At 40.2% G+C, this 12847-nt stretch overlaps 1 protein-coding gene across 1 annotated transcript in view; it reads right to left on the bottom strand.

The window, feature by feature from the left end:
- Positions 1-3019: 3019 nt before the first annotated feature.
- Positions 3020-12847, bottom strand: part of NDFIP1 (Nedd4 family interacting protein 1) — a 50116-nt gene continuing 40288 nt past the window's right edge. Inside the window, exons 7-8 of the mRNA XM_063447404.1 lie at positions 12556-12661; positions 3020-3409 (exon numbers count right to left, since the gene is read on the bottom strand). Coding sequence (XP_063303474.1) covers positions 12558-12661 — 104 coding nt within the window. The 3' untranslated portion in view covers positions 3020-3409; positions 12556-12557. The remainder of the gene's footprint in view (positions 3410-12555; positions 12662-12847) is intronic.

Genomic DNA, 12847 nt, shown 5'->3' with positions numbered 1-12847 from the left:
TATAAGCATGGATTGATAAACAAATCAGTGGTCTCTAAAGATAATCTAATATCACCACTTGAGCCCTTGATTTTGAAGGAGTGTTCTAAGAGCCAGAAGTTAGAATACCTTGCAGTAAAAGACAAAAAACATAATAAAAGTTCCAAAAATGCAAATACTATTTTCCAAGCCAAAATTGAATAATCATGTAATCAAATTGTTGCACACAGCGGAGTATCAAGGAATATCCAAAATAACTTTGTTGTAGCTAAGCCATGAGTAGGAGTAGCGCTACAGAATTAGTTGGCGCTATATAAATGGCAATAATAATACTAAATCTGTTAAGGGGTGTGGCCTAACAGTCTCATGTAGCTGGTGCTCCTCTAGGAAAACCTGAAAGTCAACAATATACCTTGCAAAACTACATTATTTTCTGCAAGTACGTTGTACTTATTGCAGAATACCAAGCTGAGCATTTTGAATTTCACTTGGCTGGACATAGAGAGGATTTCTCGCATTCCCCTCCCCTTTTGGACTAGAGGGGGATATCCTGGTCCACACTGGTATGCTGATCTACTACTACACTGGGAGACGTCTGCAGTCCAGTGAAGTTGGTAAATTGAAGATGGCTACTGATCAGGGTCTTTACCACACACATCCGCTACAAACTCACACATGAACCCGCTTACTAAAGCCTTTGATTAATTATGCTCAAAATTTTAAGGCAAAACTACACCAGTGAGCCATTGGTTCTGCATCCATTCTTCTGGACATAAATTAAAAGCCTTAAACCCCTTGAAGTCCTCATGGCGATAGTTACACCGAATGTCCCTAGAGGGATACGGCAAGAGTTGAGACAGGAGGCTGGGGTCTGGGGGTCTGGGAGGCTGGGGTCGACGCTTCATCTCCAAGAGTCCTGTTCCCAACTACAATCAGGGAGAAACCCCATGCACAGATCATACCTTCAGGAAATCCTCAATCTGCTCCAATGGGCACATTCTGTGGGAAGATCGCAGACTACATGCTAAACGTGGCGGGAGATGTGAGACTATTGTGCTGAAGCTGGGGGTTTCTCGCCTATGGAATCAAAACGTATCTCTTATGGTAGCAGTGGTTTTAGCTTGGTGGGCATAGGCTAAGCTTTTTTTTTTTCCTGTGTGGTCTGTAAATCTTGTTTACTCCATGCTGAGTGACACAGGAAGCACCTCTAGTGGCCATTTGAGTGACAAGGACTAAAAGGTGTTCCTGGGCAACGTTTACATCAAAAAGCCTGCAGTGACAGGCTATAGACATCAGAATCACTACATTAAGCTGTAGTGATTCTGGTGACTATAGTTTACTCATTTACCTCCTGATCATCCGTGTGTACAGATTACTCATTTACTACAGGATATCTGGTAACGCTAATGAATATACTCACAAGTTTGCTACATAAGTGACATTTATTAATATTCTGCTATATTTACATTTTTAACATCGTAAAACTTTGAAGTGAATTGCCTCTTGGCAAAAAAAAGGTGCATATCCGTCTACACAAAATGCAAAGATTTGCTTACACAATTTAAAAGCACAAGAAAAGTACAGGTATGTTATGGTTTGCCCCCAATAGCACCCCAAACAAGACAGCTCGTCCCCTATTAAAAAAAATAATAATTATAATAATCCTAAAACATTCAAACACTCGTTCCATTTTGTGAAGTGACCAGACTAAAGTTATTCTGAGCCATACGACAGCAGAACAATGTTTGGAGGTATAATTCTGTGAATGGCATTTTACAATATCATATGGAAGTCTCTGGACACTTAACACAAGTAAGAACTGTGATTCCGAGATGCAAAAATGTTGCCTATCCTAATCTTGAGTAGCCAGTGTTCAATTGCTGTTCACAGATCGTGTGGTTACAATAGATCCACAATAGTTACACTTATTTGCATATAAACTGTGTAACTACAAATTAAGTTTTATTAAATCTAAATGTGAAGAGAAACTCAATTTTTCTCTGATGAGTTACTTCCAACTACATATTACATTGTTCCAATTAAGAATACATGATAACACTAATTTAGCAAAATTAAACAGGCTATAACAGGGATAGGCAACCTTCGGCTCTCCAGATGTTGTGGACTACATCCCCCATAATGCTCTTACACACATAATGCTGGCAAAGCATCATGGGAGGTGTAGTCCACAACATCTGGAGAGCCGAAGGTTGCCTATCCCTGGGCTTTATAAGTTATAAAAGGATACTTTGTGGCAGAGTTGCCTTCAAACTTATTTTCCTTCATACATACAGTACAGGGTGCCTTTATTTTAAACTGATTGATTGGACGAACTGAAGGGTTTGTAGTTCAAATTAACCCTCCTCTGGCAGACACATTGCTAGTTTCTCTCACAGAGAAAATATGATTAATATGCAAAAACAAAATCTTATAGCGGCTCTATGAAACTAACCTAACAAGTTCAAAAACACTAATGTGGGCTTCATATCTGTTCAAAGAGATGTCAAATAAAACTGCCACTGCACAGTACACTTCTTATACAAAGCCTTAGGTGCGACGACTTCTATGGAAATACTATAAAATTTAAAAAAAAAAAGAAAAAAAAAAGAAATTTGTGAAATCAAATGCAAGCTTTCATTTTCAGATATACTGCATTTATATTTTCTTTGATTGATTCTTTGATTTTTTCCATTCATTTTTTTTTTTTTTTTTTTAAAGCCTTCTTGTCTGTGTCTGTACAAGATATAGGGGATTATTTTAGAATGTAAAAATCACGATGAGAAAACCAATTACATGTTTGTGTTTTTTACATATCTGCACAAGATGCTGAACACATATGCCTATGTTTGGAAGATGATTGAAATTAAGACAGTTTATGTTACACCAAGTTACTCACACTAATTGTAAGGACTGGACTATCATAAACTGTTGCCTGTCAGGCTATAACTGTTTCCGCAAAGCAAAACACAATATAGTACACTAAAACATTTGCACTGCTGTCAAATTAAGAGATGGGAAAAGCTGAAGCAAGACTGCCCTCTACTGGTAGAAGGAGCATAGTCAATGGTGTGGAGTTTATTTTATACAAACAATATATAAGGCTTTATTAGTACGTCACAAAGTTGATTGCTAGAACTTTGATTTTAACAATAGCCACTAATGATTCCATAATAACAGAAATTCGCAAATAACCATTAAAGTTTTACACCTAGAAACCAACAACAAAAAAAATATGCTTAATTTCTTCTTCGTTTTCAACAGTACTTTTTGTTTGCTTGCCGTTGCTTCTTTTTGGGATTTTGTTTTATTTCTAAATGTAGCAGGTCATTTTTAATCCCTTCGGTGTTTCAATTCTCTTCCTGCAGGTGTTTGTGGTGCCTCGGTAAAGGATAAGCATGTGATTGCAGGAAGGTCAGGACCCAAAAGACATCTGTAAACAAAAAAAGGATGAGCTCATGAATGAAAGAATTGTACTTCTTTCCTGTAAGGTTATATATACCAGATACGTATGGTACAGTTGACGTGAGAGATGAGTACACAATGTATTAGAACATGATGTTCTCTATTTAGGAAGGCACAAACTAATTATATTGTTTATTATAGAAACCAGTGGTTAACATGATGCCTTTCTAGTTATGTGCTGTAAGATGCCAAGCAGAGCCGAATTACCAACATACTAGAGACGTAAGGATTCCTCCATTCAAGGTATTGTAACAGTTGATACCAAGCCCTAACAAATTATATTAACCTAAAATAATACAACATTGCAGCCTCTGAGCACATCCGTGATCTGAATGCTGCAAGAGGTCTTGCCTATTAAACCCCTACACTACCAATAGGATTTATACAAGTGATTTGTGGCCATTGCTTTGCATTGCAAAGCAAATATGTCAAAAATATTCATGGCATTCCTCTTACTCATCCAGCAGAGAAAGAAAGAGGAAAAAAATCTGTCTAAGACACGGTTCAGTTGCTCTGTGTCATGGAGAAAGACTAACAATTAAAAAGGACCACCACAAAAGCCACCCAAATTGCTTCATCCCAATGGGTTTTTTAGAAAGCGCAATGTTTAAACTGCAGGGTTAGATCCAGACAAAAATGGTCATTTGACGCAGAAGTCAATTGACTTCTTTGCTTTCCTACATTCACTTCCGCATCAGTTTCCAATACTCCTCTATGAACTGCATTGGATTGCCCATAAAGTCTAGAGCCATATGATGTTGCAGGAGAATGAGTGACTTCCAGCTCCAAGGGGTCTAAACAAGTGTTTTATTACTGGAAATTTGGGGGGTGGGGTGGGGGATAAAAATCAAAAACCTGCAAATAGGGCACCATAGTGTTACAGGTTTGTATTCCTAACACTACACTGTTCCTTTAAATCACACAATTACTTCTCCTATTGGAAACTAGCTGTGAGAACAAAGATTGACTCTGTTCTCACAGTGAAAGCACAGTTACTGGCTGTCAGGTAGGCTGCCACTAGATGCATATTAAATCCTGCAATGTAAGGATTTCCAAATGAACTAAACAGCAATGCTTTAGATTGCACCCAGACCACTTCATTAACCCCTTAAGGACCAAACTTCTGGAATAAAAGGGAATCATGACATGTCACACATGTCATGTGTCCTTAAGGGGTTAATAGGAGGTTGTCTGGGTGATTTAGGTGGTCTTCTAACTACAACATCCAAAACGCTTATTGTGCCTATGCACACAGCTTATAGGACAACCTCTTCAATACTTAATATTCAAAAAGGAAAGAAAGAAATAGTAAGCATGAGTACATTTCAAATCCTGCACAGTCTGGAGTTTTTCAGGAAATTCTTCAATGCCAAACATTTGTATTAATTTCATATTCTTGTTTTTGCAGTATTTTATTAAGCATTAAAAAACAGCACGGGAAAAATACTGACTGCTGTGTCCCTTTAAAATGAACACATACCTTTTGCTCTATATATTAAAGATTATCTATTTATCTACTCCTAAATCTAACTGCTAATTAAAGATTCTTGGAAATTATTATAATTATGTTTTTAAAACCTAAAATAGTACTTCCTATTTGTAATGGATATCAGGCCTTTTATATTAATGGGCCTGATATATTTCCTGTATTGCATTAAACCAGGGGTATCAAGCTACACCCCCTCAAGGGCTATGATACATGGGACTTTCATGATAATAGTTTACAGATTGCCAAGCACTGTGTAAATTACATGTAAATTCGAGATCGCATAAACTCTGAACAGAATACAGCCCCCTTAAAGGGACACACAGAATCATAAGCAATTAGACTTGTGGTAGTGGTTATGTTTCCTAGAGTGCCCTGGCACTGACACCAGCATAACAATATCAAACTATCAATATAGCAGAGATGGAGACGGGTAAATAAAACTGTTCTTAGACAATATGGAACTACACAAAGTGGATGTGTTAATTCAGCATCATTAATGTGGCAGAGAATTAGACGGTCAAGAAAACCTGCCATTCATATAAAACTACATTTAAACAGTTGGATAATAAACTGAGAGGCAAGACAAACAGGGAATTGGGGGCCCAATCGGAACATGAATTTTACAGGAATGGTGCTGCCATAGAGACCAAAATGTATCCAAAAATTACTTTAGAATACAGTTTTACATTTCGCAAAGCTACTTAAAATCACTTAATTCAGCAAACAAATGGGGGGATTCAGTACCACCATATGGTTAAGCCACAGCTATTTCACAGTACCCCAATATCATTGGGTCCTACACTAATTCCAACGTGGAAGACATTAAATAGATTAAATTAAATAGAGCTAGTGGTAAATGAACTAAAGTGTATTTAAATAATCTGTTGTAAGAGCATTGTGAATATATATATATATATATGTGATAAATACAATTTTAAAACAATGTATTAAGGGGGGCGTGAACTGAAGCTTGAACTGACCGGCTGCACATATGTGAAGCTCCCTTGGCTCATTTCTTGAGGAGCCAAAATAAGCGGAGTCCCGAGCATCCAAAGAGCAAAACACACACTCAACTTCCTCATGTCTCCGAGAAGTAAGAGTAAGCTTTCTAAAGCGGACAAACTCTCCTTCTTCCTAACACGTTTTCGATAGTTTGCGGGCTGCAGACAGCTCTTCAGGGGTTGTTTAAGGTCTGCAGCCATTTCCGGACTGAGCTTGTAAGTGACATGCAAGGAAAGAAAGCCCATGAGCTTGTGCCGGTGTTGCGCGGTCGTGATTTCTCTGGGTGTTTTGCCCAGGTTGTAGAGGCCGGTATAATATTCCCGAAATGCCTGCAAGATCTCAGCCGGAAATCTCGTTTCTTTTAGATTGCGAGCATTTTATTTTGTAGATGTGGCATTACCTTTGTCTTTGTTGCAGGGTCTGCGCCAGCAGTCTGCCGCATTTGTTAGAGTACTCAAAAAAGTATCGATTGGACTTACGAATCATATTGAGAAGTTTCTGGGAGAGGAAGTCTGAGTCGTCTGCGTGCATCAGTCAGTTGTAGGTATACCTCTTCTGTCAGTTCTCATTTGTTTACGGTCTCTAGGCCCGCTATTCGTCTGGTTAATTCTATTACATGTCTGGCATTCTCTTGTTTACGTTGTATGTAGATTTTTTTTATATTGCCCTCGGATGACGCATTTATGCGCCTTCCAAGTTATAAGCGGGGATACATCAGGGGAGGCATTGGTTTCGAAATATTGAGTAAGTGCTTGTGCGGTCAGTGCTACATTCTCCGCGTCAGATAAAACGTTCATTCTCCATTGTCGTTCCTTTGGTTTAAATAGGGGCGAGTTAAGCTGGATGGCAACAGGGGAATGGTCAGAGTCCCAGTGGATCCCTATGTCTGCGGTTATTAGCAGGGGGAGGAATTCCTGTGCTATGAAGATATAGTTGATCCTGCTGTATTGGTTGAGAACGGCAGGGTAGCAGGAATAGTCTCTGCCATCCAGGTGAGCCACCCTCCAGCAATCAACCAGGCCCAGTCTACTTAGTGCTAGTTTGGCCCGGCGTATGCAGTGTGTAGGAATTGCATTAGAGCCCCTATAAGAGTCCACGCGCGGGTCTAGTAGTAGATTCAGGTCCCCCGCCAACACCAGGAGACCCTCTCTAAACCTCTCCAAGAGGGACAGGGTCCAAGCCAGGAATAAATGTTGATCCCGGTTGGGGCAGTATATGTCAGCCAGAGATTATGGACAGTCCGCCACGGTACCCTTCACAAAGAGATAATGGCCTAGTGGGTCCACCTGCGTGGCTGTGCATTTTCTGTCTGCGCAAAAAATATGGCTACTCCAGATCACTTGGCTTCTTGCTGGTTTGTGAAGAAGCCCTGTGGGAATCACCTGTCTCCTAGCGCAGGGGCACTCCCTTCTTTAAAGTGTGTCTCCTGCAAAAACGCTACCCATGCCCTGTGTGACCAGTGTGCGCAGGAGCTGTTTGCATTTTTCAGGGATGTTAAGGACTCATCACAGGCACACCGCATGCACGGGAAATCGTGGAGAGCATACCCAACACCGTGGGAGCCGGTCCCTGCTGGACAGGCTATCGGTATACCAGGATATGGCCAAGATGGGCATGGCAGACAGAGTCAGCAGGGAACAGTTTTGGGCCTAGCAGCCTAGTTCTTGGGCTACTGTGGCGATCAAGGCTAGTTGTCTACACATGTTCCCCGTGCAGAGTCCCCCAAGCAACTGGCTGCACCCCTCCAAGCAGACACTGCATGGGAGGTCTAGTACCCACGTTCCCGCACCCAAACCAACATCTCCCACTCATTGCCAATTTCACAGTCCCGGTTTATGCAGGGGATAAAACCCCAGAGGGGGCGATATCAAGTGTCACGGGGGCTGCGGGGTAAGTAGTGTGCATACCCCCTGTGGTCTTTATCCATCGTGCTTCCGAGGCAATATGGGAACAAGGGGGCGCCAGTTTCTAGAGGTCGGCACACTGTGGGTCAGGCGGCACAGGACACGTGATCTGTGTAAATAGCTGTGTCAGGGTATCAACAAGAACCTAGTCTTCTCGCTTGGATAGGCTTCTGATGCGGATATTATTGCGTAGGCCTCGATCGTCAAGGTCCTCGAGAATGTGCCCTGCCAGGAGGTTTCATTGTCAGTTGCTTGAAAGTGTTGGGAGGCCTGCAGACAGTCAGCTTCCAGCTAGGTGACCCGATGGTCGAGGGCAGTGAGGTCCCTGCGCACTTCCTAGACATCCTCCCTTATCACAGAGCGCAGCTCTGCCACTAAGGCTGTTTTGTCAGCCCTAGTGAGCATGTTGGCAGAGATTGTAGCCAGTAAGGCTGAGATCTGGGTCAGTGATTCAGCTCGCAGGGAGCCCGGCAGGGAGCCTACTATGCTATCCGCGCCCGGAGAGTTCGGTGCCATCCTTTCTGCCAGCCACATGTGTCGGAGGCTATCGGGGGTGGACAGGAATTCATCCATAGGACCCGCTGTTCGCCTCAGGGAACCCGAGCTCGAGGGTCCAGGAGTCACGGTTTCCCCATTTCGGAGTGTAAGAGTGCTTTTTATTGGGGGCTATGTAGGCAGAGGTTGCAGAGCCTTGGGAGTGTGCAACTTACTCCATGAACCGGCTCGCCACGCCCCCTGTACCCACCTCCCTTTTTTTTTTTCATCATCCATGAACCATATTGGCATTGAACTGTTGACAAGCTTTATTACCTTATTGTATCAACATTCTATGAATGTATAAAGCATGCTGGGCCACTCAGTTGTTTTTAAAATGCATTGTACCAAAGATGACTTCCCCTCTCCTCCCTTTTTTGTTTCTGTACCCCAATCCTCATCTTTATTTGAAAATATAAAAAATTTCAAATGAAAAAAATAAATGCATTAACATGATACAGCCTTATGGTTGAACTGAATCTCCATATTTGTTTGCGGAGATAGTTGATGTTAAGTAGCCTTATAAAATTGAAAACTGTGTATATGTATATATATTTATTTATTCATTTATTTTAATGTGTACGCTGTTCCTTAATCTGTATTATGATTAAACGGAGAGGCAGCACCAGAGGACACCAAGCAACAAATCTACTACAGCAAGCTGTAATGGATATGTTGCTTATAGTGCCCTTTTTTTTTTTATTCTTTATTTTTGAGTCGGCACGGAGTGCGGCATAGTAATATACAGTGGCTCACGCAGGGGCCGATTGCTAACAGTTTTACAGGTTATGTATCAATAAACAGATGATGTTTCAGCTTATGCGGTGTTGATTTTCGCCGCTCCGCGTTTTTAACTGAGGGGGGGGGCTTTTCCAGCCCTTTTATAAGGTAACAAGAAAAACAACAATACGATAACAGAACAGTACAGTAAAATACATTGAAATAAAAATGCTGCAATGTAAAAGTACAGTGCGTAAGTCAGGATACTTTTCTGCGGTTTACAATGGTACAATACAACCTGTGTTGCATATTTCAGGTCAGGCTTTAACATCTTTGTGTTGCGTCGGTACTGAATGTGGTCCGCTGAAACACCGCGGTTCACACCGAGACCGACCTCTGAGAAGTGTCGTGTGGCCTACGTTAAATACTAGGTGTATTTCGGTGGATATGGCCATGGTGTCCTGCCTTACTGTGTTGTTGGTAACCATTGTGGGCGTGTTTAGCCCGTACATAGAGAAAAAAGGACAATGCAATACAGTTCTATATTCTAGTAAAAGCATAAGAGTCTGTTACAATTCGTCATATTGGCTTATAGTGCCCTTTTAAAAAAATAATCTGAACCAGTAAGCAGCAGCTTTCAGCATGGTCTTCTGTACTAAATTCATATGAAATGGTCAACTTTTTCATGTTTGTTTTGTAGAAAGATAAAATGTTGCTTGGACCTTTTTATTCTTTTCTGTAATCAATAGCGTGTGTTAAGCAATGAATGCATCTACAGACTATATTGCGTGAATAATGTGATCTGACAAGGTGCACATGGTATCAAGCTTCTGTTAATAATACTTAACACAGAGTGGAGCTCCCAGCTGGCAGTCTATTTCCTTCTGGAGGGTGGCTCATTCCACCTGCTGATTAGGTGAATCACAAAATAATGCCTTGCAGGTCTATGTACATTATGTGGTTTGAATTGAATTGATTATATTTAGGGGTTGTTTAAGAAATAAATAAAATAACATTCTAATGGTATACGTTTTTTTTTGTTTTTGTTTTTTTCCCAAGGCTTTACTATATAGCTAGTAGAGATGGGTAGGCAGAAAAAAAACATTGAGGATGAAGGAGCTGTTGACCTGCTCACACCTTTATATAACATCTACAATTCTCCACCTGATGGCATTGGTCCGAGGGTATAGTGTGGTGAACAATTATGTGTCTACCCACTTATTGTACTACAACCTCCACAAAATTGCCATGGGTGAAAGTGTGGGCAGGAGGTTGCTCACATCCTGTTCTATTATAATTATCTCCCGACTTGCAAGGGTACATCTCCAACCCCACACAAGTGGGGGCAAGAGGGAAGAGGGTGTGGACAATGGTATGTTCATCGCCACTATTATTGTTTAGCATCCACCTGATGCCCATACGTGGGGAGAGAACCATTGCTAGGACCTCCCAAGTTATTTTACTGACCTATACCAACCATACTACTGAATATTCCTACATTAATAGTCAGCCCTTAATAGATCCTCAACACTGTAAGCACTCTACTTATTTGGCAACATCTTGTTTTTTGTTTTTTTTAAATGCCTTCACTGCTGGGATGTGTTGGGGATAATAAGGGGTCAACAGAAAGCCCCCCCCCCCCCCCCCTATTAATCTCATATACTTATCCCATTGCCCAGAACATATGGTATTAAAAGTTGAGCAGGTGATAGAGGTTCAAAGCCACACTTAATCCTCTTGCTGCCTAGGAAGTTAATTTTTGTTTGTTTTTAAATAATTTCCTGCAGGCTTCTCACATTGTCAGTGGGTAAATAGTCTGGATTTTACTAAATTCCCTTGCCAAATAGCAAAATACTTTATTTTACCAGATTTGTATGCCCCTGGGCAATTCCAGTTGAACTCTGGTAAATTCATTCTAGCCAATAACTACATTTAAAGGGGATCTTGTCATCTCCAAGAGTGTGGACTGTAGATATCAGGTGGCGCTGTTTGCTATGGTACATAATAATCTTTTGACAGTGCTCGGCGGCGGCATGTACTGCAACCAGTATTGCCATAAAAGTGAAAGTCTACAAACTCTTTCTAAAATATAAATGTTTGCAACTTTCCTTTTGTTCCACGGGATAAGTTCTATACTATTTACATATTTTTACACTAATGAATGGTACATTTGTTATGAGCTCACCTTATCCTTTAACCGAACATTACTTGGAGAAAATACAACAGCATTTTACTTGGACTTCTAATCTACTCACTTTAGGCATAACGATGTATAATTATATTATAGTTTATGCTGCTAAAGGATCACTGGGCTTTTATTTAAGGGTCACCTTAAAGTGTACCTGGTGGAGAGAACTTTTCATGCAGCATTTGTAGTGCCTGTTTACATTTTTTTTTATGTATTTTTCAGTTTGTTCCAGGTAAAACTGTGAGATTACCCACTACTATGTAGATGTAGGAGACTAACATTTATTAGTTTAAAAACTAAATTTAATTTTTAGGAACACGCATTCAGTCATTATGTATTTTTTAATCTATTTGTTGTAGTTTTAATATTTTTTGTTTATGTATATAATATAAAAATATCCAGAGTGTCTATTTATTTTAATTAAATTTTTTTTGTTAAAAAAAAAAAAACACAATCGGAACTGTTCTGCTCTGTCTACTTAATTAGAGCCAGTATGAAGTTAATGTCCAGCTAAATTCATTAAGCAATTACTCTTGGAGATAAGCTTTTTCTTTAAATATGCAACCCATACCTGATCTAATGATCTTAAAAGTACATATACAGAAACAGTTTTTCCACCACCGAAGCTCAGGACAGTAGAAGTCATATGCACTTTTATATCTATTTGTACAATAGATTTTTATTTTTAATTTTAATTTTATTTTTAAAGATGTTGAAGATTTTTTTTCAGCTGTAGCGGTTATTGTGCCAGAAGCACTCTCCCAGGGAAAACAGAAAACACCTTGCGAGCAGATTAACAACTTGCCTTGGGTACACCAGGCAGAGGTTACAGCTTCTAGTGGAGCCTGATACTCTTGCAAGTAGATACCCTTGGCTCCACAGAGTAAAGCATTGCTGGGATAGAACATTGACAAAGAGGATCAGCCGGACACTTTCACCAATAAGCTAAGCCATGCACCGCCAGAGTAGGTCACAGCACAGGAGGAGGTGACTGATGGACTCCAGGTGAGTTTTCAAACAGTTCGCAAATTTATTGACTACCAACCCTGAAAGAGTGCAGTGCACTACGGGCAACATAACCTCTAAATTGTCCTGTAATGGTTATGAGGGCAAATGAATGGCTGTGAAGGGATTCCAGACACATTGTCATAAAAGCAGATAACCGGGGGTTCTGTTTAAAACATTTAACACGAAATGCAATAGAAATGTTATATATTATATATAATGGGATATTGAAGATACGCAGAAAGATAGTTTGATAGAACAGAGAATTCTACCTTTAATAGATAAAGAGAACTCTGGTCCTGGGCAGAGTAGAGAAGTTATCAGGCATCTTCCGGACCTTTGCATAATTAATGAAGCCTCTGAGAAATAGGAGGAATCCTGTAAGAAAAGAAAAAAAAAAAACGCATCTTTTATTTCATTCTTACAAAAAAAGAAAAAAAGAAATGCATCTGGTTGTAGTAACTGCCTCTGTTGTCCTACTTTGACTTATAGTAACGTCACTAGCCAAGGATGTCTGAAGTGCAGAAAAACCATAGCAAGGGTTTCCGACAAGTACTTTACACA

The sequence above is a fragment of the Pelobates fuscus genome, chromosome 3 (genome assembly GCF_036172605.1).
Source record: "Pelobates fuscus isolate aPelFus1 chromosome 3, aPelFus1.pri, whole genome shotgun sequence".
Classification (NCBI taxonomy): Eukaryota; Metazoa; Chordata; class Amphibia; order Anura; family Pelobatidae; genus Pelobates; species Pelobates fuscus.
The sequence above is the reverse complement of the archived record's forward strand: the minus strand, read 5'-3'. Positions and strand labels throughout refer to the sequence as shown.